This window comes from Pan troglodytes, chromosome 13 (genome assembly GCF_028858775.2).
Source record: "Pan troglodytes isolate AG18354 chromosome 13, NHGRI_mPanTro3-v2.0_pri, whole genome shotgun sequence".
Classification (NCBI taxonomy): Eukaryota; Metazoa; Chordata; class Mammalia; order Primates; family Hominidae; genus Pan; species Pan troglodytes.
The window spans coordinates 20010001-20034628 of NC_072411.2; the positions used below are offsets into that span (position 1 = coordinate 20010001).

The 24628-nt window shown below is 38.8% G+C and overlaps 1 protein-coding gene across 14 annotated transcripts in view; it reads right to left on the reverse strand.

Annotated features, from left to right (window-relative positions):
* Nucleotides 1-24628, reverse strand: part of C13H2orf76 (chromosome 13 C2orf76 homolog) — an 85943-nt gene that overhangs the window by 43305 nt on the left and 18010 nt on the right. For 12 of the 14 annotated variants that reach the window (XR_008546558.2, XR_008546557.2, XR_010149692.1 and 9 more), the window contains one exon: nt 15415-15559. Coding sequence is in view for 11 of the 14 variants with exons in the window: in XM_016949586.2 (XP_016805075.1) it covers nt 15415-15547 (133 nt within the window). In the remaining 3 variants the exon portion in view is untranslated. Of the gene's footprint in view, nt 1-15414; nt 15560-15745; nt 15949-24628 lie in introns of those variants that run through there. The other 2 variants (XM_009443180.5, XM_009443179.5) reach the window with 2 other exon arrangements.

The window sequence follows — 24628 nt, forward strand, 5'->3', positions numbered from 1 at the left end:
CTCTGATATTGTTTCCTTCATAACAGGTTTTACAATTATAGTTTTGTCTTTTAACTTCTTTTTGTCACTATTTCCTATGAATTTATAAATTCCTCGGGATGAAAACGTGGGCTGTCCTCTCAAAACCTAGGACCATGTCCGGCCCATAACAAATTATCACAAACTGCTTCCATGAGGGCAGGGACCACAGCCTGTTTTCTTCATTGTGTTGTCAGAACCTAAAACAGTGCCTGGTACACAGCATGTGCTCAAAATATTCATGAAAGAATACATATAATTTAATGCCTACAGTTGCCAGTGGAGAACACTGAGGTCTCAAGAAGTGCCTGGTCAGCCCAAGGTGTCAAGAGCTGGGACCAGAACCCTGCCCTCTCGAATCCCCTCCTGCAGCACTGAGAAGGGTGGGAACTAAAGCAGTTACCTTCCACAGTGGCAGAAAGACAGATTAGACATTAGACACACTCCAGTGAGATGAGAGCTTTAACCAAAATACACATAAAGATGCCTGCAAAGGAACTGGAAAAAAACATACATGTTCTTTATGCTAAAGGTCATTTTTAATCTTGCGCTATTACAAATAAAGCTGGGAACATTCACATGGAGGAAATTACTTTCATTCTCACAGGCACATACTGTCATTCCACCTAGAAGTGGAATGGCTGGATCATACAATAGGTATATGTTTAGCTTTCTAAGAAATTGGTGGCCGAGTGCAGGGGCTCACACCTGGAATCCCAGCACTTTGGGAGTTCAAGGCAGGAGGATCGCTTAAGTCCGGGAGTTCAAGACCAGCCTGGACAACATAGCGAGACCCTGTCTCTACAAAAATAAAAATTAAAAAAAGACACACCTGCAATCCCAGCACTTTGGGAGGCCGAGGCGGTTGGGCCAACTGAGGTCAAGAGTTCGAGACCAGCCTGACCAACATAGTGAAACCCCATCTCTACTAAAAATACAAAAATTAGCCAGGCGTGGTGGCGGGTGCCTGTATTCCCAGCTACTCAGGAGGCTGAGACATGAGAATCGCTTGAACCCAGGAGGCAGCGGTTGTGGTGAGCCGAGATCTTGCCATTGTACTCCAGCCTGGGCGACAGAGCGAGACTGTCTCAAAAAAAAAAAAAAAGACATGATGATGTCTGTAGTCTCAGCTACTCAGGAGGCTGAAGCAGGAGAATCACTTGACCCACGAGTTAAGGCTGCAGTGAGCTATGGTTGCACCACTGCACTCTAGCCTAGGGGAGACAGAGCAACACTGTCTCCAAAAAAAGGAAAGAAATGATAAATCATCTTCCAGAGTGGTTGTTCCTTTTCATACTCCCACTAGTGGTATATGAGAGTTCCAATTCTTCCACATCCTAGCCAAAACTTCCTATGGTTACTCCTTTTAATTTCAGTCATTCTTATGGATGTGTTGTGTAATCTCATTGTGGTTTTAATTTCCATTTCACTAAAGACTAATGATGAGTATTAATTAATGTGCTTATCTGCCATACATACGTCTTCTTTAGTGAAGTGTCCATTCAAATATTTTGCCCACTTTTAATTGTGTTGTGTGTCTTATTATTGAGTTATAAGAGGTTTTGGTTTTGGTTTTAATTCTTATTATTCTAGATAATAGTTCCTAATAGTTCCTTGTTGGATGTATGTTTTACAAATATCTTCTCCACATCTGTGGTTTGGTTTTTCATTTTTTTAGTGTATTTTGAAAAGGAAAAGTTTTTAATTTTGCTAAAGCCCAATTGATTTTTTCTTTTATAGTTTATGCTTATTGTGCTGTATTTAAGAAACTTTTACCAAAATCAAAGTCTCTAAGGTTTGTTGCTGTTTTCTTCTAGATGTTTTATAGTTTTACCTTTTACATTTAGTTCTTGGCCAATTTTGAGTTATTTTTGTATATGGTAGGAGGTAAGCATTGAGGTTCATTTATTTGCATATGGCTATCCAATTGTCCTAATACCTTGTTTGGGAAAATTACACTCTCCTCAAAAATACCTTGAGCAAAAATCAATTTAACACATCTGTGTGTCTGTCTCTGGACTCCGCTTCCATTAACGTATATGTTTATCTACACACCAATATCACATATGCAGTACTGATTACTATAGTTTTATAGCAGTAAGTCATGAAATCAGGTAGTGTAATTTCTTCAACTTTTTTCCTTCTTTTTGTGAGTTATGACGATTTTAGGTCTTTTGCCTTTCCTTACAAATTTTAGAATAAGTTTGGTATTATCTGAAAGGAAAAAAAAAGCCTGCTAAAATTTTGATTGGAACTGGAATCAATACCACAGTTTGAGGACACATGACATCTTAACAGTTTTGAGTTTTCTGATCCATGAACACAGTATACCTCTCCATTTACTTAAGTCTCTTTAAATTTCTCTCAGTGATATTTAAAGTTTTTAGAGTAAAAGTCTTACACTTCTACCAAACGTATCCTAAGTATTTCAGGTTTTTTGATGTTTTATCATTTTTTTTCAGTTTCCCACTGTATATTGCTTGTAACTAGAAATACAATTAATTCTTGTACACTGATCTTATATCTTAATATCTTATAACCTTGCTAAGCTCCGTTTGTAAGTTCTGGTAGCATTTGTATAGATTTCATAGGATTTTCTGCATAGATAATCATATCGCCTGTGAATAATGACAGTTTCACATCCTCCTTTCAAACAGGGTTGCGTGTTACTTCATTTTCTTGCCTTAATGAACTGGCTAGAACTCCAGTACAATGTTGAATAGCAGTGATGATGAACAGATGTCCCTGCTTCCTTATTTTAGGAGGAAAGCACTCAGTCTTTCACCATTAAGTATGATGTTAGGCAACAGTTTTTCATAAATATTCTTCATCAGGTAAAGGAAGTTCCTTTTTATTCCTAGCTTGAAAAGAGTTTTTAGCAGGAATGGATTTTGGATTCTGTCTTCAATTAAAATAATCTTATAGTTTTCTTTTCTTTACTATTAATATGATGAATTACATGGATTTTTTTTTGGTGGAACCAGCATCGCATTCTTAGGATAAACCCTACATGGTCATTGATATAGTTTGGATGTTTTGTCCCCTCCAGATCTCATGTTGACGTGTAACCTCCAATGTTGGCGATGAGCCTAGTGAGAGGTGTTTGGGTCATGGGTGTAGATCCCTCACAAATGGGTTGGTGCTCTCCATGCTATAATGGGTGCGTTCCTCCTCTATTAGTTCACGTGAGATCTGGCTGTTTAAAAAGAGCCTGATATCTTCTCCCTCTCTCTCTCTCTTGCTGCCTCTCTCATATGGCATGCTATGTGGCATGCTGACTTCCCTTTGCCTTCCACCATGGTAGTAAGCTTCTTGAGGCCCTCACCAGAAGCACATGCCAGCACTAAGCTTTGGGTATGGCTTACAGAACCGAGAGTCAAATAAATCTCTTTTCTTTATAAATTACCCAGCTTCAGGTATTCCTTTATAGCAATGCAAACAGACTAACAGAGTCATAATGTATTATCCTTTTTAAATATTGTTGGATTTGATTTACTAAAGTTTGGGCAAGAATTTTTACATCTCCATTCATGATGGATATTGGCTGGTAGCTTTATTTTCTTTCAACAACTTTTTCTGGTTTGGTATCAGGGTAAGGATGACCTCAGAGAATGAGGTGAAAAATATTCTGCCCCCCTCCTTTTTTTTTTCTTAAGAGACAGTATCTCGCTATGTTGCTTGGGTTGTTCTCAAACTTCTGGCCTCAAGAGAACCTCCTGCCTCAGCCTCCCACATAGCTGGGATTATAGGCAAGAACTATCGTGCCTGGCTCCCATCCTTCTTCTGGAAGAATCTCTGTAGAATTGAGATTATTTCTTTCTTAAAAATATGGTAGAATGTACCAGTGAAACCATCTGGGCCTGGAGTTTTCTTTGTGGAAGTATTTTTTAACCATAATTCCTTTTAAAATTCAGAGTTGTTCATGCTGTTTCTTTTTTAGTGAGCTTTGATAGTTTGGGTCTTTGAAGCAATTTGTCCTCTTTATCTAGGATACTGTATTTATTAGCATTAAATTGTTAAGAATATTCCTTTATTATTCTTTTAATATCTTAGAAAGTCTGTAGTGATATGACAACTGTCACTCCTGATACTGGTAACTTGTATCTTCTCTATTTCCTGATCAGTCTGGCTAGAGTTTACTCAATTTTATTGATCTCCAAGAATCAACTTTGACTGTTATGGATTTTCTCTATGGTTTTTCTATTTTATGCTGTGATCATTATTATTTCTTTTATTCTGATTATTTTAGGTTTCATTTGCTTTTCTGTTTCTAGTTTCTTAACATAAAGACTGAAATCATTGATTTGAAACCTTTTTTAATATTTAGGTGTTTTAGTACTATAGACTTTCTTTTAAGTACTATTTTACATGCATCCACAAAATTTGAAACGTTGTATATTCATTTCCACTCAGTTCAAAATACCTTCCCTTTTGATCTCTGCTTTGACCCTTAGGCTATTTAGAAGTGTGTTATTTGGTTTCCAAATATTTGGAGATTTTTCCAGAGATCTTTCTGTTATTGATTTCTAATCTAATTCCATTATGGCCAGAAAATAGACACTGTCTAATTTGAATCCTTTAAAATCGATTAAGACTTGTTTTATAACATGAAATCTGGACTATTCATAAACGCTCCATGTGCACTTGAAGGAAATGTGTAAATTCCACTATTGTTGGAAGCAAGATTCTATAGATGTCAATTCAGTTGATTGGGTTGCTAGTGTTTTTAAGTTCTCTTGATCCTCACTGATTTTCTATTTGTTCCATTCCTCTATTTCTTCCTGCAGTTCTATGAGTTTTTACTTCATTTATTTTGAAATTCTGTTGTTAGGTGCATCGTTATGTCCTCTCAGTTGATGCCTTTATCCTTATGAAGTGATAGTTTTATCCCTAGTAATATTTTGCTCTAAAATCTACTTCATCTGATACTAATACAGTCCCTCCACTTTTCTTTGGATTCATATCAGCATGGTATAACTTTCTCATCCTTCTATTCTTACTTGATTTTTATCTTTAAAGTACATTTCTTGTAGGCAACATATAATTGGGACTTCCTATTATATGTCTGTCTTTTAATTGGGTATTTAGACCATTTACTTTCAATGTGATTATTGATATGGTTAAAGTTTGCTATTCTTTTAAATTTGTTCTCTATTTCCTCTTTTCTATCTTCTTTTGGATTGTCTATTTGACAATATTTTATGATTCCATTTTATCTCTTTTGTTAGCTCATTAGCTGTAACCCTTAGATTGTGGGGTTGGGAGGCAGGAGTTGCTTTGAGGTTTACAGTAAACATCTTTATCGGTCTACCTCCAAATGATACTATTACACTTTGTAATAGCAAAAGATTCTTCCATTTCTCCTCTGCTGGCCTTTGTGCTACTGCTGTCATAAATTTCCCACAAAACCCACAATACGTTGTTGTTGTGTTTCTCTAAATGGTCAAATATTTTTTAAATTATTTTCAAAATAAGAAAAAATATTTTATATTTATTATATTTACCATTTCCAGTACTATTTCTCTGTGTGCATCCAGATTTATATCTGGTATCATTTTCCTTATGCCTGAAGAAGGTCTTCCAACATTTCTTACAGTGCAGATCTCCAGGTGATGAACTCTTTCAGCTTTGGTATGTCTGAAAACATCTTCATGTTGGCTTCATTCCTTAACTGCTTTAAAGAAGTTACTCTAGGCCAGACGCAGTGGCTCACATCTGTAATCTCAGCACTTTGGGAGGCTGAGGCGGGCAGACCACTTGAGGTCAGGATTTCGAGACCAGCCTGGCCAGCATGGTGAAACCCCATCTCTACTAAAAATACGAAAAAAATTAGCTGGGCGTGGTGGCACATGCCTGTAGTCCCAGCTACTTGGGAGGCTGAGGCAGGAGAATCGCATGAACCTGGGAGGCAGAGGTTGCAGTGAGCCAAGATCGTGCCACTGCACTCTCCGTCTCAAAAAAAAAAAAAAAAAAAAAGTTAATCCAGTCTCTTCTTTCTGGCATGCACTGATTCTGATGAGAAGTTGGCTGTCAATTTCATCTTTGTTCCTTTTTATGTAATGTGTTCTTTTTTCTCTTGCTGTTTTTAAGATTTTTTTTCTTTACCACCAGTTAAGCAGTTAGATTATGGTATGCCTTGGTGTGGTTTTCTTCATGTTTCTTTTGCTTGGGATTTGTTGAACTGCTGGGAAATGTGAGTCTCTAGTTTTCATCATATTTGTAAAATTTTCAATCATTATTTCTTCAAATATATCTTCTGTCCCCCGTCCCTCTCTCCTTCACTATCTCCAATTACATGTATATTTGGCTACTAGAAGTTGTCCCATACCACCCCACTGCTTTATTTTTTCCAGTCTTTTCCTGTGTTTCATTTTAGATGGTTTTGTTGCTATGTTTTCAAGTTGACTAATTTTTTCTCCGCAGCATCTAATCTGCAGGCTAATCCTGTCCAGTGTATACCCATCTCAGACACTATTTTCAATTCAGGTATTTTTGAATATCTTCCATTGCTAACATGCTCAATCTTTCCTCTAGCTTCTCGAACATTTTGCAATATAGTCATAATTATCTCCATCATCTTTGTTTACTAATTTTATCACCTGCAATATTTCTGGGTTGGTTTCAATAGACTGATTTTTTTTTCTGCTCATTATGGGTCATACTTTTTTGCTGCTTTGCATGCCTGTTAAGTTCTGATTTGATGCTAGACACTGTAAATTTTATCTTGTTGGGTGCTGGATATTTCTGTATTCCTGTAAGCTTTCTTGAGCTTTCTTCTGCAACACAGTTAAATTACTTGGAAACAATTTGATCCTTTCAAGTTGTGCTTCTGAACTTTGTTAGGTGGGACCAGGGCAGAATTCAGTCTACAGCTAATTTTGCTCTACTACTGCAGCAACACCCTTCTGGATACTCTGCCCCATAACCTGTGAATAACAAGGTTTCCACTCCAACAGGTGGAATAAAAACTATTCCCAGCCCTGTAGGAGCTCCGAGCATTTCTCATTCTACTAGTTTTAGGTGGTTCTTTCCCAGGCTTCCAGTGGTTTCTTTACTTGCTTGCACTGATCCATACACAACTGAAGACTCACACTCTGCATATCTTCAAAGATCCTCTGCAAATCTTCAGAGCTCCCCATCTCTCTGTGCAGCTCTCTATATCCCTGTACTCTGCCCTGTGAACTCTCCAGGGTCCACTCCAGACTGCCAGCTCTGACTCCTAAACTCATGGAACCCACCAGCTTTGCCTGAATTCCCTCTCCCTGCCCTGTGGCCTGGAAAGTGGCACAATCATAGGGGTCACCATGTCTGTTTCCCCAATCCCAGGGAAATGATTGTTTTATATATTATACATAGTTTTTTTAGTTGTTTAATGTAGAAGAGCAAGCCTGGTCCCCTGGTCCCACTCCATCTTGGCTGAAAGCAAAAGTTTATGACGTATCTATTATATTCTGAAAATTATTTCCCACTTTGCACTGCGTTTTTCTTTCATTTTATGTTTTCCCACCTTTGAACTTAAGACTTCAGAATGTTGCAAAAACTAATTTAATATTTCATTAATAGAAAGGAAGGTCACGAGAAGGTAACCACTAACTTTTCTCATACAATTAAGTCTCCATAAAAAAAAAATCAGTGGAAAAATTGAGGCAACTTAACAAATATACTACTGAAAATTACAATGCCCCAGGGGAGTCTGAAATGTTAAAACACACATTTTAATACAAAAATCAATAAAGTCTAGAAAACCATTGAAATATCAAGAGGCAATAAAATAATTCTTTGCCTCACAGTAAAGGCTCTAAAAATAGAAGTGGTACAATTTGTAACTTATTATTGGATGCTGGATCTACATTAGAAGACCTTTGAGAAAGTATAAACACCTAAAGGAAAAAAAACAAAACTAAGCCAATGACTAATCTATATGGACAAACAATACCAAACACCTAATAATCAAAACTATGCACCAACATTCAAACCTGATAAGGTATCCTTATCAGATATGATGGTAAGATTCAAAGGTTAAGCTATATGCTTTTTACTTTAATTATAAAATAATCTAAATTATAGAAAAGCACAGAGTAGAACAAAAAATTCACTTAACCCACCAACCAGATTTTACAAATGTTAACATGTAGTCATATTACTATAGATCCTTTACTATTTTTTTTAACTAAGTAAAACAATCTGGATACAGCTAAAGCCTTTCTGTCTTTTGCCAGTCCCACTGTTACTCCCTTCCTAGAAGAAACCACCTGCCATCCCTAGGTTAGCACACCCGCTCTGTTGTTATACTCTCGTTCCAAAGATTAATAGCCAGGGATGATAAAAATTGTTTTGTTTTGTTTTGTTTGAGTCAGGGTCTTTCTCTGTTGCCCAGACTGGAGTGCGGTGGCACAATCAAGGCTCACTGCAGCCTCGACCTCCCAGGCTCAAGCAATCCTCCCATCTCAGCCTCCCAAGTAGCTGGGCTACAGGCATGCACTACCAGGCCAGGCCAATGTTTTTACATTTTTAGTACAGATGAGGGTCTTGCTATGTTGCTCAGACTGGTCTCGAACTCCTGCGTTCAAGCGATCCTCCCGCTTTGGCCTCCCAAAGTGCTGGGATTGTGGTGTGAGCCACCACGCCAGGCCAAGTATTATTTTGTGTATTAAAATTATAAAGTACTTAAATTAAAGAATCTGCAAAACATCCTGTAGTAGAGTAGTAAAAACAAGAAAGCATTGCCTTAACAGTATGTTGAAGGAACTGCCTCACGTGATAAGGCAATAATACGTTATGACTGTGCTGCAGCCACATTATTGTATTCCTTTCAAAAAAAGAGAGGCTTCAAGGGACGGGTTCTCTACAGAAGAGTGCCAGATAATACATGTAGAGATAATCATAGAATTAGAAAAATCACAATTTTTCAACCACCAATGATTCAGATAAGGATCATCAATAAATGCTAAAACCATAAGAAACAAGATATGTAAATGGTCTCAATGTTGATCACTCCATAGACTACTTAAAATTAGACAGACACTTTTACATCAGGAAAATCTGGTGGATGGCACCTTTAGCCAAAGGATTTAAATCTGTATCACCAATGAAGGCATAAACTGACATTCAGTGTTTCCTGATGTGATGCAACAAGGAGGAATCACCTACATCAAGGCCAGCAAACTAGTTTGGTAAAGGCCAGCAAGTCAGCATTTTAGGCTTTGTGGGCCAGTCTCTGTCTCTGCGACAGTCTGTCACAGCTATTCAACTCTACTACTAAATCACAAAAGTGGTACATATATGGTCCACAGACTGTTGTTGGTTAACCCCTGACCTACATGGTAATCTTGCCAAAACTGCTTAACCCGAACCTAATCATGAGAAAACAATCTAGACAAATGTAAATTATGTAACATTCTATAAGACACTGGCCTAAATTTTTCTTTAAGAATCAATATAATGAAAAACAAAAGGTGGGGGATTGTTCCAGATTAATGGAGATTAGAAAGATATGACTTGTCACAAAATGACATGAAGGACCCTTCAATGCGTGTTCAATGCATGTTTCTCTGTTCTTTTTTTCTTTTTTTTTTTGTACAGATGGGGTCATACTCTGTTGTCCAGTCTGGTCTCAAACTCCCAGGCTCAAGTGATCTTCCTACCTCCACCTTCCAAAGTGTTGGGATTACAGGCATGAGCCACTGTGCCTGACCCCTTCAATGTATATTTCTAAGTAAAAGAAGCCATTCTGAAAAGTCTACATACTGTATGATTCCAATTCAGTGACATTCTGGAAAAGATAAAGAGATAAGAACAAAATCAGTAGCTGCCAAGGGTACAGCATGGGGAGGGAAAGGATAAAGAAGTGAAGCACAGCGGATATTTTAGGCAGTGAAACTATTCTGTACGGCACTGTAAGGGTGGCTACATGACATTATCCATTTGTCAAAAACCCAAAGAACTTTGTAGCACAAAGAGTGAACCTCAATGTATGCAAAGCAAAAAAGAAAAAAAAAAAAAAAAGGTCGGGCACAGCGACTCACACCTATAATCCCAGCACTTTGGGAGGCCGAGGCAGCGGACTGCCTGAGTCCAGGAGTTTTGAGACCAGCCTGGGCAACACAGCAAAACCCCGTCTCTACTAAAAATAAAAAATTAGCCAGGCATGGTGGCATGCAATCAGTAGTCCCAGCTACTCAGGAGGCTATGGTGGGAGAATCACCTGGGTCCGGGAGGTTAAGGCTGCAGTGAGCCGAGATGGTGCCACTGCACTCTAGCCTGGGCAACTGGAATGAGACCCTCTCTCAGAAAAAAAAAAAAAAAAATATTTAAGAAGTCAGAGGATACCAGGAAAGAATGCAGGTGGTGACAAGAGAATCTCATCTATCTGTACTACAAATGCTACAACAACCTTACTGAAGGGAGTAGAAGAAAAAGTGCTGACCTAAATAACTCTGGCAGTGAACAGATTTTGTAAGACTACAGTGCTTATGGCGAAAGGACACAAAAGGACTGTATCTAACTGATATCAAGTTGCTTCCCATGAGGATACACTGCTATACCTGTATGCTAGAATTAAACAATGAAATAAATGGATAGCAGATGGTGGGACCACGTTTCTCACTGTTGGTGTGGGAATTAACAGATAAGCAAGGAGAAGAAGCTAGAATGACCCACAGGGTAATGGATCAGAGATGGAAAGATCAGTAAGAACTCACGTTTCATGTATTTATATAAAAATATTTATAGATATGTACATACGCACAGGTTAATATAGACACATATATTTCTTTGCCTGATCAGCTGAGACAGTTTAAAATAACACTCCTTGGTCTTTAGATATCTACCATAGAAAAAAGAAAGAAAGAAAGAACACTCTAGTAGCAATGAACACATATAGTACCTAGATCCTGGTTTCTAACACAATTTTCCACTAAAAAAGAACTGAGACTCCTTGGAAATAAAGCTGATTCTAGGAACAGGGCATGTACAAGATGAGTCTGGAGCATCCTGTAGTACCAGAAAGTAAAAGTACTGAACACGTGCACCCATGCACACTGAGGGCGTATGTCAGAGGAGCACAGAAGGCAACTGAAAGAGCTCCCAAACCTAGCAAAATCTGAGCAACAAAGTCAAGTCTGCCACACAGAACTCCAAAGGATTTTTGTACATGGTTTATTCTAAAGGAAGGGAAGCATAACTCCCGAGTGTTTAACTGTGATATGAATTCCTTCTGAAAAGTACCATTTGAAAAGGGAAGGAAAAAAGAGTAACTTTACAGTAGAGAAACCTGACATGACTTCAGCCACTTAATCAACGTCAATGTCAATAATCCTAAATGATGTGGAAAGCGTACACCTCTGATACTATCTGATAAAATCACTCTGTGCCTCTGTGACCTTCCTCTCAAAAATCCATAAGCCCAGTCTAACCATGAGAAAAACATCAGACTGAATTGGAAGGTTGGACAGAGCTTCCACAGTGTTCTTTTTTCATAGTTGGGATGACTTTACCTTTGGAAACCAGATCTAAAGTATTAGTAAGAATCGAAATGCTTGCAAACTAAGAATAATTAAAATAATTTTATGTTATCTAGATAATTGGTTTGTCTAGTATTCTGAATCTAAAAAATACAGTCATCTATAGATGGTAATATATTATGATACCTCTATGATCATAATATTTGATTAATATCCATTTCCCAGGCCAGGTGCAGTGGCTCATGCCTGTAATCCCAGCACTTTGGGAGGCTGAGGCAGGCGGATCTCTTGAGATCAGAAGTTTGAGACCAGCCTACCAACATGGTGAAACCCCATCTCTACTAAAAATGTGAAATTAGCCGGGCATAGTGGCGCACACCTGTAATCCCAGCTACTCAGGAGGCTGAGGCAGGAGAATCGCTTCAATTCAGGAGCCAGAGGCTGTTAGCCGAGACCACGCCACTGCACTCCAGTCTGGGCAACAGAGCGGGACTCTGTCTCAAAATAAATAAATAAATTTATCATACATCAGAAATAGGTTTATTATATTTATATGTAAATATATACATTTATATTTATTATATTTATATGACTTAAGGTTTTGATGACGTGATGATGCTCTAGGGCTATGATTCTCAATGGGGAATGAATAAAATTTAACTAAAACTTTTTGGCTGAGGAGAAAATACAAACAATTATGGCAGGTAACTAGGTTAATCTGTGGATGGCAAAACATGACTACGAAAGAAAAGAACATTTAGAAAGCCTTGGGGAGGGAGGAGGATCGAAAAATAAAATTTAATTTAAAAAGAAAGAAAGAAAGGCAATAATGTGTGTAAAATAACTCCAAGAGATCTTTCTTCACAATGACCATTTCTGTATCTGTACAAAATTCCCTATGCCACTATGTCAGACAATCTCTCTAGCACTCAGCACTCAAAATGCTAGAGCAAGATGAACCAAATTCAAAGACCCTTTTGACACGGAGTCCATCCATTTATTTCAGAGATCCCACTCAAGCAAGTGAGGCAGTAGAGAAGAATAAAGAAGCAATTTAGTGCAGTGTTTAATAAGAGTACATGTTTGACAGTTAACATGCCTGGGTTGATTTGCAGCTTTGCCTTTTATTACCCATGCAACATCAGGAAAGTTTTGTTTATTTATTTATTTATTTATTTATTTTGAGACACAGGCTTGCTCTGTGGTCCAGACTAGAGTGCAGTAGTGCAATCAAAGCTCACTGCAGCCTCAACTTCCTGGGCTCAAGCAATCTTCCCACCTCAGCCTCCTCAGTGCTGGCACTACAGATGTATGCCACCATGCCCAGCTAGTTTTTTGGGGTTTTGTTTTGGTTTTTTTTGGAGAGACAGGGTCTTGCTATGTTGCCCTGGCTGGTCTCAAGCTCCTGGGCTCAAGTGATCCTCCCGCCTTAGCCTCCCAAATTGCTGGGATTACAGATGTGAGCCACTGCAGGTGGCCAGGCAAGCTTCTTAACCCCTCTGTTCCTTAGTTTCTTCACCTGTAAAATGGTTCCAACTTTAGAGGGATGCTGTGAGGATGAAATGAGATAATCTAGGTAAAATTCTCAGTATAGTACCTGATACAGAGTAATGTTTGCTATCATTATTATTATTACATATTTCAAAAATCCCTCACTATCAAACTGTTTGGTCTTTGTTATGTACACAATTCATAAAAGGCAAATCTGTGGCCCACCAACCTTTCCGAGTTCCATAGTACCTCAAATCAGATGACAAAGATAGGCTTGGACACAGAGCCCACAACTCAGAAAAGTCTGTACCCCAAAAGTTCACCTTTTAGTCAGTGGAACACATTTCCCTAAGTGCACAACTGAAACAAGCAGTGGCTGTTATTCCCACTGCAGATGAAAGGTGTGAGTAGGTGGGTCTGAGCATCTCACTGTGACCAGTACCACTGCTCTGCTGGGGAAGGTATCTGTGGTACCTGGGAAGAAAAGAACACCGTGACCCTGGAAAAAAGACATCTTCCCCTGCCATTGCAGCAGCTTGAACATACATCTTATTCTCAAGGACTTCACGAACCTAGTCTGTGCTGTACAAAGAACATCATAGCACTTGCTGTGTCAACATTAAGAAACACTGTAATCCATAATACACACAAAGATTATAAAATAAAAAAGTACGGATTTGTTTCTATTTCAAACTCTGATTATGCTTTGGGTAATGACCTTTCAAAAGCAGGACACTTTCTAATTGACACTGTCAGAGACCAGGAAGTGCCCCCCAAAATATGCCTCTTTAGCTAAGGATTTTTTTTGAGCTAAAGGCAATTAAGCAGCAGCAGATGGAGGAAAGCTCTCGGCCCTCCGTTTGCCTAAAATCAGGACATATAATAGATTTACAAAGAGAAAAGGTATCCTGCCCACCTCTCTCCCAAGGAAAACAAAGGTTAATCACTGAAGACAACTTTAGACCTCTATCAGTCTGGAGACAGCACAAGAGAATCCACATTAACGAGCTTTACTAACTAGCCTTAGTATTCACTTTCCCACAAGTTGTCACCCTGAGAGATTTAGAGTTCATTTCCTTTGTCTTGTCACTTCTCTAAAATTTTACTGTTCTTTGTTGAGGATGCTACCTAATCTGGGGGAGTGAGGAGAATGAGAGAGAAAGGGGAAGAGGAGAGAGGGGAGAGAGTGAGGAATTGTTTCAAGGTGAGCAGGTCTATGTGAACCTGCCCCAGAAAGTCCGAGGAAACTGACAGGCTGAAGAAAGAGGCTGACATATTCAGTTTCTTAGAAAGACATATTTAATAGGAACTTACAAACAGAAGCCATGTCTGTGTCTCAGGCTTTGGCAGGACAAGACAAGGGATCCACACACCACTACCCCCCAGACCCAGGGCTTTTACCACAGGGAAAGGGTGATCTGAAGGGATGTGTAGGGCAAGCAAAGTACAATAACATCAAGGTTGCTTGACCTAAGGTCAGGATTTATAGTAAGTACCTGTTCTTACACAGGGAATAGTAGATAACCTGGAAATCCTAGAGGCATCTTGAAACTGGGGCTAATGAGAAGTCAATATGGCAGATCAGTATCCAAGATGGAGTTGCTTTGGCCTCCACAGGAATAAAACAAACATAACAAAATGTTAACACAGGGAATCTGTGTGAAGAACATCCAGGAATTCTTTGTCTTGTTCTTGCAACTTGTCTATGAGTTTGAAATCATGTCAAAGTAAAAAAATTACATTGGATATAAAGCAATACCTTTGTCAAAACCAATGGAACTATACAAGAAATCTGCAGATTGCACCATATATAAATAACACTTCAATTAAAGTAATGAAACCTTATTTTAGATGTTTTCTCAAAGTTCGATGATTGGAACACTTCAATAATTAAAAACGGAGAAGAGAAACCCATTGAGGACATAACAGAATGAAGACTAACTTCATGCATACTTCTAGTTTGAAACAATCAACTAGCACCGCCGTTTCTGTGTCTGTGACCACAATTATCAGCAGCTCTCACGACTTCCTGCTGTACAGCCTCCGCTCCCCTCCCACCACACTTCCCCATGTGACCACCCCACAACCTCTGTGCTCAGCTGGGTACCACAATCAGCTACACTACACCCGCTTGCTAATCAACCTCCAAATACATAACCCCATTAACAACAAACCTAGATATTACTTTTAATTTAAAAAAAAAAAAAGAAGCCAAAAATGACGGTCACAATCCCTCATGAGGACACAGACTATTCAGTGAGAATCCTTGAGGGAGGCCCTCTGCAGATGCCAGGGCCCAGAACCGGGGCTCGCCCAGCACCTGGCTTGGAACCCAGGTTAATCTTTCAAAGTACTTTAGGATTTGTTAAAGATTATTATTAATGTCATAGTCAGCTATTTTAAAAAAATACTAGTAAAACAAAATGGCTTTCACATCTCATACCTTGCTTTAGAAATACGATAAATTCCTTGACAGTTTGGTCCAAATTCACTCCGTGATACACTACAGGTTTGAAATTGCGATGTTCAAAGGAACGGATGAGGCGAACTGTGATGGTCACTTCTCCAGGAGCCATGTGAAGAAATTCCTGTGGCAAGAGACATGAGAACCATCTAAATGAAGCCAGCTCACAGTTGTCTACCAGCACCTAGCCTGCATCTCTATCAGCTCTCTGGCACCAGCCCCCTCTTCCATGCTGCATGATCACTGACGGAGTTCCCAAACAGAAGCCAGGTTCCAGAGTCCCCAGAAGGGTCCCAGTGATTATACCCACCTATCCACTGCAATCCTGGACAGCTCTGTCACAATCACAGATGTTCTGACCAGCAGAAAACTGACAGAGTACAGAAGATGAACCAAAGTAACACAGGGGCATGTGTACGTGTGGAAGCAGAGAAGCAGGACGGCCGAACACAAACACACGGCAGACACACGCCTATTGTGGGTGCCCTACGTCCGTGGGCCCCTCAGCTGGCCCTGAGATGGAAGCACATTTACATTAGGATCAACTATCAACAGACAGCATTTCAATTTCATTAATGCTGCCAGATTTCAGGGCTGATTTAATTATATACGATGGTGTTACCGTCTTTCACATTACTAAAGCTGAGTATGTATAGTTCATCCTAAAACTAAGTACGAGGCACATGTACCAGGTCTTAATGTTATCTCATTTAATTCATTTAATTCTCTAAACAAAACATGAAGCATTTTGCCTCATGGTTTCGTGAGAGAATTAAATGAGATAACATTTTAAAGATGAGAAGACTGACTTGGAGAGATTGCATAAACTGCCCAAAATCATGAAGCTGGTAAATGATGGAGTCAGGATTCAAGCATCAATTTAATTCCAAAGTTCATGCTTTCTAATACACACACACACACACACACACACACACACAAATTGGAAAACCACCCCAAATTATTTCCTCCAAAAAATGTCTGCACAGTTGCCAATGTTTTTTTCATGCTTAAAAAATATTTTTGTTTTGAAATATTTTAAGCAAACAGTTAAAAAAAAAAAAGAACTTGCTACACTACCCTGTCAAATCTTAACATTCTGATGCATTCTGAATCTTTTAGGAAGAAAACACATCAGAAGCCCCATGTACCCTCCCCAATTCCATCAGCATTTTCTGCCCTGGGACGACAGAGCAGTGACTCGCACACACCATTCCAATACATAATTTTACACTCTAATTCATATCATTTGAATCTACAGAAAATAGACTATTATGCACAGCAATAACTACACTTTCTATATATTTTTTTAATCTTGTTTTGTTTTGTTTGAGACAGGGTCTCACTCTGTCACCCAGGCTGGTCTCCAACTCCTGGGCTCAAGTGATCCTCCTGCCTTGGCCTCCGGAAGTGCTAGAATTATAGGTGTGAGCCACCATGCCCAGCAACACTTTCTGTTATATATCAGCAATGCTTACATGCCAGATACTATTCTAAGTACTTAGCATTCATTAGATCATCGACTGCCCACTCACCTCCAATCACCCTGTGAGGTTGGTAAGATCATCTCATACAGAAAAAGTGAAACACAAATAGGCTGAAGTACTGTGCCCACAGATACACAGTATGGTTAACTTTACATACATGGTGTATTATAGGTAGCTTCCACAAGCCTTTCAGCATCGCTTTTCACTTATCTGTGTTGAAAGATGTAACTCTGTAACTCTCACATTCACTTTCTGAAGTATCAAAAACGCATTTGTTTTAAAGATACGAGCAGGGCATAGTTCTATCTAGTAGCACCTACTTTGTGCTACTTACAACTTTGCATGTAACTTTAAACCATAATATACAATAAAAGTAAGTACTAGAAAAAAATACCTGTAATACTGATAAATGTAAGGCAAGATATACAACATCACTAGTAGTCAGGGAAATTCAAAATAACAATGAGACATATCACTCATCTAACTGATAAATTACAAAGTCTAACAATACCTACTATTGGCAAGGGTAGAGAACAATGAAAACCTCATCAGTGACGGCAGGGACTTAAAGGAGCAGTACTCTTGGAGACAATTAGGCGATCTTTAGTAAAACTGAAGATACATATACCTTTTGATCCTACAATTTCATTCATACATAGGTACCCTAAGGAATCTCACATATATATACAAGGAGGAACCATAAAATAACATTAATAGCAGTGTAATTTTTTAACTGCAAAAACTGGAAACAACTGTCCATCAACAGCAGAATAGATAAGTAAAGGATGGTGTACTCATATGATAGAATATGACAAGCAATAGAAATGAATGGATTGAACTACAAGCATTAAACATGGATAAATCTCAAAAATACTACCATGAGTGGAAAAAAGCAAGCTGCAGAAGAATCAGAGCATCCTGTACTATCATTTATACAAAGTTCATAAACATAGTCTTTATTTCGTTTGATAGGAGACAATTGGCCAGGCGCGGTGGCTCACCCCTGTAATACCTGCACTTTGGGAGGCCGAGGTGGAAGGATCATTTGAGGTCAGGAGTTCGAGACCACCCTGGCCAACATGGTGAAATCCAGCTTCTAATAAAAATTAAAAAAATTAGCCAGGCATGGTGGCGGGTTCCTGAAATCCCAGCTACTCTGGAGGCTGAGGCAGGAGAATCACTTGAACCCAGGAGACGGAGGTTGCGGTGAGCAGAGATCGTGCCACTGCACTCCAGTCTGGGTGCCAGAGCAAGACTCGGTCTCAAAAAACAAAAAAGAAAAAAAAAAAGAAAGGAGACAATTATCTGGGGTGTAGGAAGAATTATGTACTTGGGAAGGAATAAATTGGGGCTTCAATTATATTAGTAACATTTTATATCTTAAAAGGATGTTAGGTATATGGGTTTTTTGTTTGTTTGTTTGTTTTTGCGATGGAGTCTCACTCTGTCGCCAGGCTGGAGTGCGGTGGCGCCATCTTGGCTCACTGCAACGTCCCTCTCCCAGGTTCAAGCAACTCTCTGGCCCTCAGCCTCGTCAGCCTCCTGAGTAGCTGGGACTACAGGTGCGCGCCACCAGGTCCGGCTAATTTTTGTATTTTTAGTAGAGATGGGGTTTCACCATGTTGGCCAGGCTGGTCTTGAACTCATGACCTCGGGTGAACCGCCTGGCTCGGCCTCCCAAAGTATATCATTCTTTATGCCTTTTAGTATGTCTGGAATATTTTATAACATACACAAGCAAGTCACATTAATTTGGCCTGGAAAGTGTCTCTGAATCTTATAAGCATGTTTTGTGGTTAATGAGTTTAACAAATCTTTTCACAATTTCAATATTAGTTACTTCACTATTTCCTATTAAATCTGGCTTACAATGCTTCTCAGAAAACCGGATCCCAGAATCTACCACATAATAGTTCAGCAAATACCTACAAAATTAAAATTTAAAATATACTGAAGTATTCAATAAGGAATAGCTCTTCAGAAAGAGACATATAGAAGCCTCTTGTATTTTAGAAGCAGTGTTGACAGGTTTGCTAAAGCTATGACCACGTCTCCCCCTTCTCACCACCTAAAACAACAAAAAAGCCCTCCCATACACATGCATATGCACACACCTACACCTACACACACACATACACACACACACACACACACACAGGGAAGCCCTGGAATGCAGCCCAGTGTCCCTAAGAACCTAGAGTTGGACAGATTTAACTTAAAGATCAACTCTGCTTCTTAGCTGCAACTGTCTGATATATAAATAAGAATTCCTTAAAAAGCTGTTCCCTGTTAGCCAGGCGTGGTGGCACATGCCTGTAGTCCCAGCTACTCGGGAGACTGAGGCAGGGAGGTGGAGGTTGCAGTGAGCTGAGATTGCGCCACTGCACTCCAGCCTGGGCAACAGAGTGAGACTCCATCTCAAAAAACAAATAAACAAAAAAACAAGTCGTTCCATTAATTAAAGAAATTAACATACATAAAACACAATTCCTCACACACAGGATCTCAATAAGTAGTAGCTGCTTTTATCATTATTATTCTATTTAGATTAAAATAGGTTTGGGTATAAAGACAGCCTATATAAGCAGCAGATAAAGATAAATTCCCAGATGTAATGAAGCGAAGGCTGGGCAGGCTGGCACTTGCATTCCTCATGAAACTGTTTTTCACAATTACAGGTTTGTTATTTTCACTTAATAAAAAGCTGCCCACGTGCTGTACTTAAATAGTTGAACTTTTCCATTTAAAACCCCAAAATTTGTGTTATATCTAATTTTGGACAACTATTGCCATCTTTCTTTTATGTGCTTCAATTTATACTCAGTAACAAAACAATAGCTACTATCAGAAGGACCGTTATCTAATTTGCCTTAAGGACAGTGGGACATAGGCTTGTTTGCCTAGAGGAGCTGCCTCAGCTTAGAAGACTAACCTTACAGATAATAAAATCTGACATTTTTCCCAGAAAGTTTGGCCTAGTTTTTTAAAAAAGTGAATCTGATCAATTTTTAAAAGTATTCCTCAAATGAAAAGGCAGAGAAGCCAATAAAAATAAACTTCAGGATAAATTAATTAAAAATATTCAAGGATATAAAAGATTTAAATAAATGAAATGATAGACAGTGTCCTTAACTACAAAGGTTCAAAGTAGTAAAGAAATCAAGTCTCCCTAAATTGACCCATTGAATAAAATCCCAATCAAAATAAAAAAGAGCTGTTTGGGAATCTTGACACAAACAATTCTAAAATCCATCTAGAAGAATCTGTGAGCTTTGTCAGCAAAGTCATAAAACAACAAAAAAGAAAAGAGACCAGTGACACCAATTATTAAAACACATTATAAAGCAACTGTTATATAGGAAAATGCTTGTTTGATTTTCATAATTTTACAAAATCCAATAACAACTATTTTAAATGCAAAATCAAGCCACGGTAATATAAAATCGGATACTGGAGCAGAAATAGATGGACAAATCTGTGAAATCTAACAGAGAAGTCAGACTTAAGATTATAGAAAATTTAATATAAGATGAAAGTGGCATCTCAAATTAGTGGGGAAAAGATAGTTTCCTTAATAAATGGCATTGAGAAAACTAATAATGGATTTGGGGAAAAGTAACAATGGATTCTTATCTCACTCCTTATACAAAATAATGTGTCCATGAAACAAATATTTAACTATAAAATCATGAAGAGGCACCAGAAGAAAATAGGTACATATTTTTATAATCTTAAGATAGGAAAAGCTCTAAGCAAAGACAAAGCAGCAATCATCAAGGAAAAGACTGAAAGTTGTAACAACATAAAAATGTAAAAAGAGACCAATATCCTAATAGAAACAAGGATAAAGGTAATTAATAGGCAACTGGCTAAACTTAAGCCAATAATGTGAAAAGATCAGCTTTACTTCCAACTAAAGAACTGAAAGAGAAACAGTTATCAATTTTGCCATCAGACTGGTATAATAAGAAAAATTGAAAACTGGCCAACCAGTGTTGGCAAGGAAATGGAGAAACAAATATTTTTTTATAAACAACTGGCAAGAACATAAAATGAAACAGCCTATCTGGAGGTGAGTGGGTAATCTGTACCAAAATTTTAAATTTGTCTACCCTTTGATATGGCAATTTCTTTTCTAATAATTCACCCTGAGAAGAGAATCATATCAATTATTTTATAAACCCATGAGTTCATAATGACACTTTTTTAAAAAGCTGGTCATTCTGGAGGCTAACAAGGCACTAATTTGTTTTTCTGAAAAGTGGCTTTCCAAGCGAGGGTTGGTAGAAATAAGAAGTCAAACATTTTACCCTTCCTTTCTTGTACAGACAGTATTTCAGCGTTATCAAATAGCTGATGAAAAAAAGTTTCTTCTTTATAGAAGAATTACAGCTAGAAAGTACTAAAAGAATAAAATTTTGGCCAGGTGCGGTGGCTCACGCCTGTAATCCCAGCACTTTGGGAGGCCGAGGCGGGCGGATCACAAGGTCAGGAGATCGAGACCATCCTGGCTAACACGGTGAAACCCCGTCTCTACTAAAAATACAAAAAATAAGCCAGGCGTGGTGGCGGGCGCCTGTAGCTACTCAGGAGACTGAGGCAGGAGAATGGCGTGAACCTGGGAGGCAGAGCTTGCAGTGAGCAGAGATCGTGCCACTGCACTCCAGCCTGGGCGACAGAGTGAGATGCCATCTCAAAAAAAAAAAAAAGCATAAAATTTTAAAATCCTAATTTACATACCTATCAGGATGGCTAAAATAAAACACAGCAATAGCCCCAAATGTTGGTGAGGGTGGAGAAATTCACATACATTGCTGGTAGGAATGTAAAATGGTACTAGTCAGTCTGAAAAAAGAATACAGCAATTTCTCACAAAACTAAACATACCCATTATATAACCCAGTAATTGCATTCTTGGGCATTCATGCTAGAGAAACAAAAAGTTATGTAGACACAAAAACCTGTATATGAGTGTGCACAGCATATCCATGTGTAATACCCCAAAACTGGGAAACAATCCAAATGCCCTTTAACATATGAATGGTCAGGCAAACTGCAGTATATCCATATCATGAAATACTAGTCAGTAATAAAAATAAATAAATTATTGATACAGGCAACAATCAGGGTGAATCTCAAGGGAATCAAGCTGAATGAAAAAAGGCAGTCTCAAAAGGTTGCATACTGTATAATTCCATTTTTATGTCATTCTTGTGATGACAAAATTACAGAAATGAAGAATGCATTAGGGTGTTGCCAGGGGTTAGGGGAAGAGGGGGAAAGAGGTGTCATGTCTGTGGCTATTAAAGGGTAAAATGAGAGATCCTTGTGGTGGAAATGTTCTGATTCTTGACTGTAGTGTTACCCATTTTTATCTACATGTGATATAACTGCACAGAACTAAATGCATACACACACAGGCATACACATATATACACACACAAGTGCACATAAAACTAGTGAAATCTAAATGAGGTTCATTGCTTGTATCAATTTCAATTTCCCGGCTGTAAAATCGGACTATACTCAAGCAAGATGTTGCCAATGGGGGAAAGTGGATGAAGGGAAATGGGAGCGCTGTATTATTTCCTACATCTACATGTGAATCTACAATTATCCCAAAATAAAAAAATTCCAAAAATTATCATTCTGAAAACTCTAATGAAATGAGTGTAGGTGATGATCATAAAGCGGTGTTACAACCATCAGGTAAGACTGACGGGGAACTTCAGCATGGGTACATCTGGGGCTGACAACACCTGAACTTCATAATCAACATTAGTGAATGAATTGAGCCTCCAGATCTCATTCCCGGTTTATCAGCTATGACAGGGTATGGAAGAACATGTTAAATGACACCACAAGGAGGCCATCAGCCAAGTTCAGATGGTGGAAAATTGTACTGGAGAAATGACTCGATTTCTTCAACAAATGGCATGAGAAATAAAGAAAAGAGAAGAAGGCTATATATATTAAAAGAGACTTAAAAGAGCTGATCTCAACGGATGCAACATTTAGTCTTTGTATGGATCCTAATTTGTATATTAGATGATATTAGGAATTAATGTTAATTCTGTTTATATGATATTATGGTTGTGTTTTTAAGTCCTTATCTTAAAAGACTGAGGAATATACAGGTGAAATGATGACCTGTATTTGCTTTCAAATACCCTAGCAGAGGAAAAACAATTATAGAAGCGTAGATTAAAAAAAGAATAGTAGAGACCAAGCATGGTGGCCCACGCCTGTAATCCCAGCACTTAGGAGGCCGAGGCAGGAGGATCACTTAAGCGCAGGAGTTCAAGACCAGCCTGGGCAACATATCGAGACCTCATCTCTCCAAAAAAAATTTTTTAATTAGCTGAGTGCAATGACCTCAGCTAATTAACCTTTTTATCTTGAAATAATTGTAGATTCACACGTAGATTTGGGAAATAATACAGCGCTCCCATTTCCCTTCATCCGCTTTCCCCCACTGGCAACATCTTGCTTGAGTATAGTCGATTTTACAGCCAGGAAATTGACATTGATACAAGCAATGGACATCTATAATCCTAGCTACTTGGGAGGCTGAGGCAGAAAGATCACTTGAGCCAGAAGTTTGAGGCTGCAGTGAGCTATGTACTGTGCTCCACACCACTACTCTCCAGCCTGGGCAACAGGACAAGGCTCTGTCTCAAAAAAAAAAAAAAAAAAAAAAAAATACTACACCATTGTTAACTGTTGAAGTTGGTTATGTATGAAATCTCATATACTATTCCATTTGTAAATGCTTGACATTTTTCATAATAAAAACATTTTGCAAGAAGACTATAAGTGCGCAAAGGTGTACATTCAAAGATTTTCTTTCACTGAAATGTTTATAACAGTTAACAAAATTAGAATCCACTTAAATGTCCAACAGTAAAGAAATGGTTAAGTAAATTATGCCACACAGTAAAACAAAATACCCTGCAGCCATTAAAGGGTGATATGGATGTATGGATACCAACTTTGAAAGATGGCCATGACATACCAGTGAGTAAAAAAACAACTTAGGCTGGGCACAGTGGCTCACGCCTGTAATCCCAGCACTTTGGGAGGTCAAGGCGGGTGGATCACCTGAGGTTAGGAGTTAGAGACCAGCCTGACCAACATGGTGAAACCCTGTCTCTACTAAAAGTACAAAATTAGCCAGGTGTGGTGGTGCGCGCCTGTAATCCCAGCTACTCGGGAGGCTGAGGAAGGAGATTCGCTTGAACCGGGGAGGCAGAGGTTGCAGTAAGCCAAGATTGTGCCACTGTACTCCAGCCTGGAAGACAAGAGTGAAACTCTGTCTTAAAAAAAAAAAGAAAAGAAGTTAAAGGGCTTGGTGCCGTGGCTCACACCTGTAATGCCAGCACTTTGGAAGCCCAAGGTGGGCAGGTTGTTTGAGTCCAGGAGTTCAACAGACCAGCCTGGGCAACATGGTGAAACCCCCTGTAGTTGCGGGGCTGAGGTGGGAGGATCGCTTCAGCCTGGGAGGCAGAGGTTGCCAAGAGCCAAGATTGCACCACTGCACTCCAGCCTGGGAGACAAAGCCAGACCCTGGTCTCAAAAAAACAAAACAAAACAAAAATTAGAAAACTGCCTGTGTACAGTATCACTGCATGTTTGTAATGTAGGTGTGTTACATGTGAACATAAGCATGGAGAGATGTCCAGAAAAGCCTTTACCAAAACATTAACAGT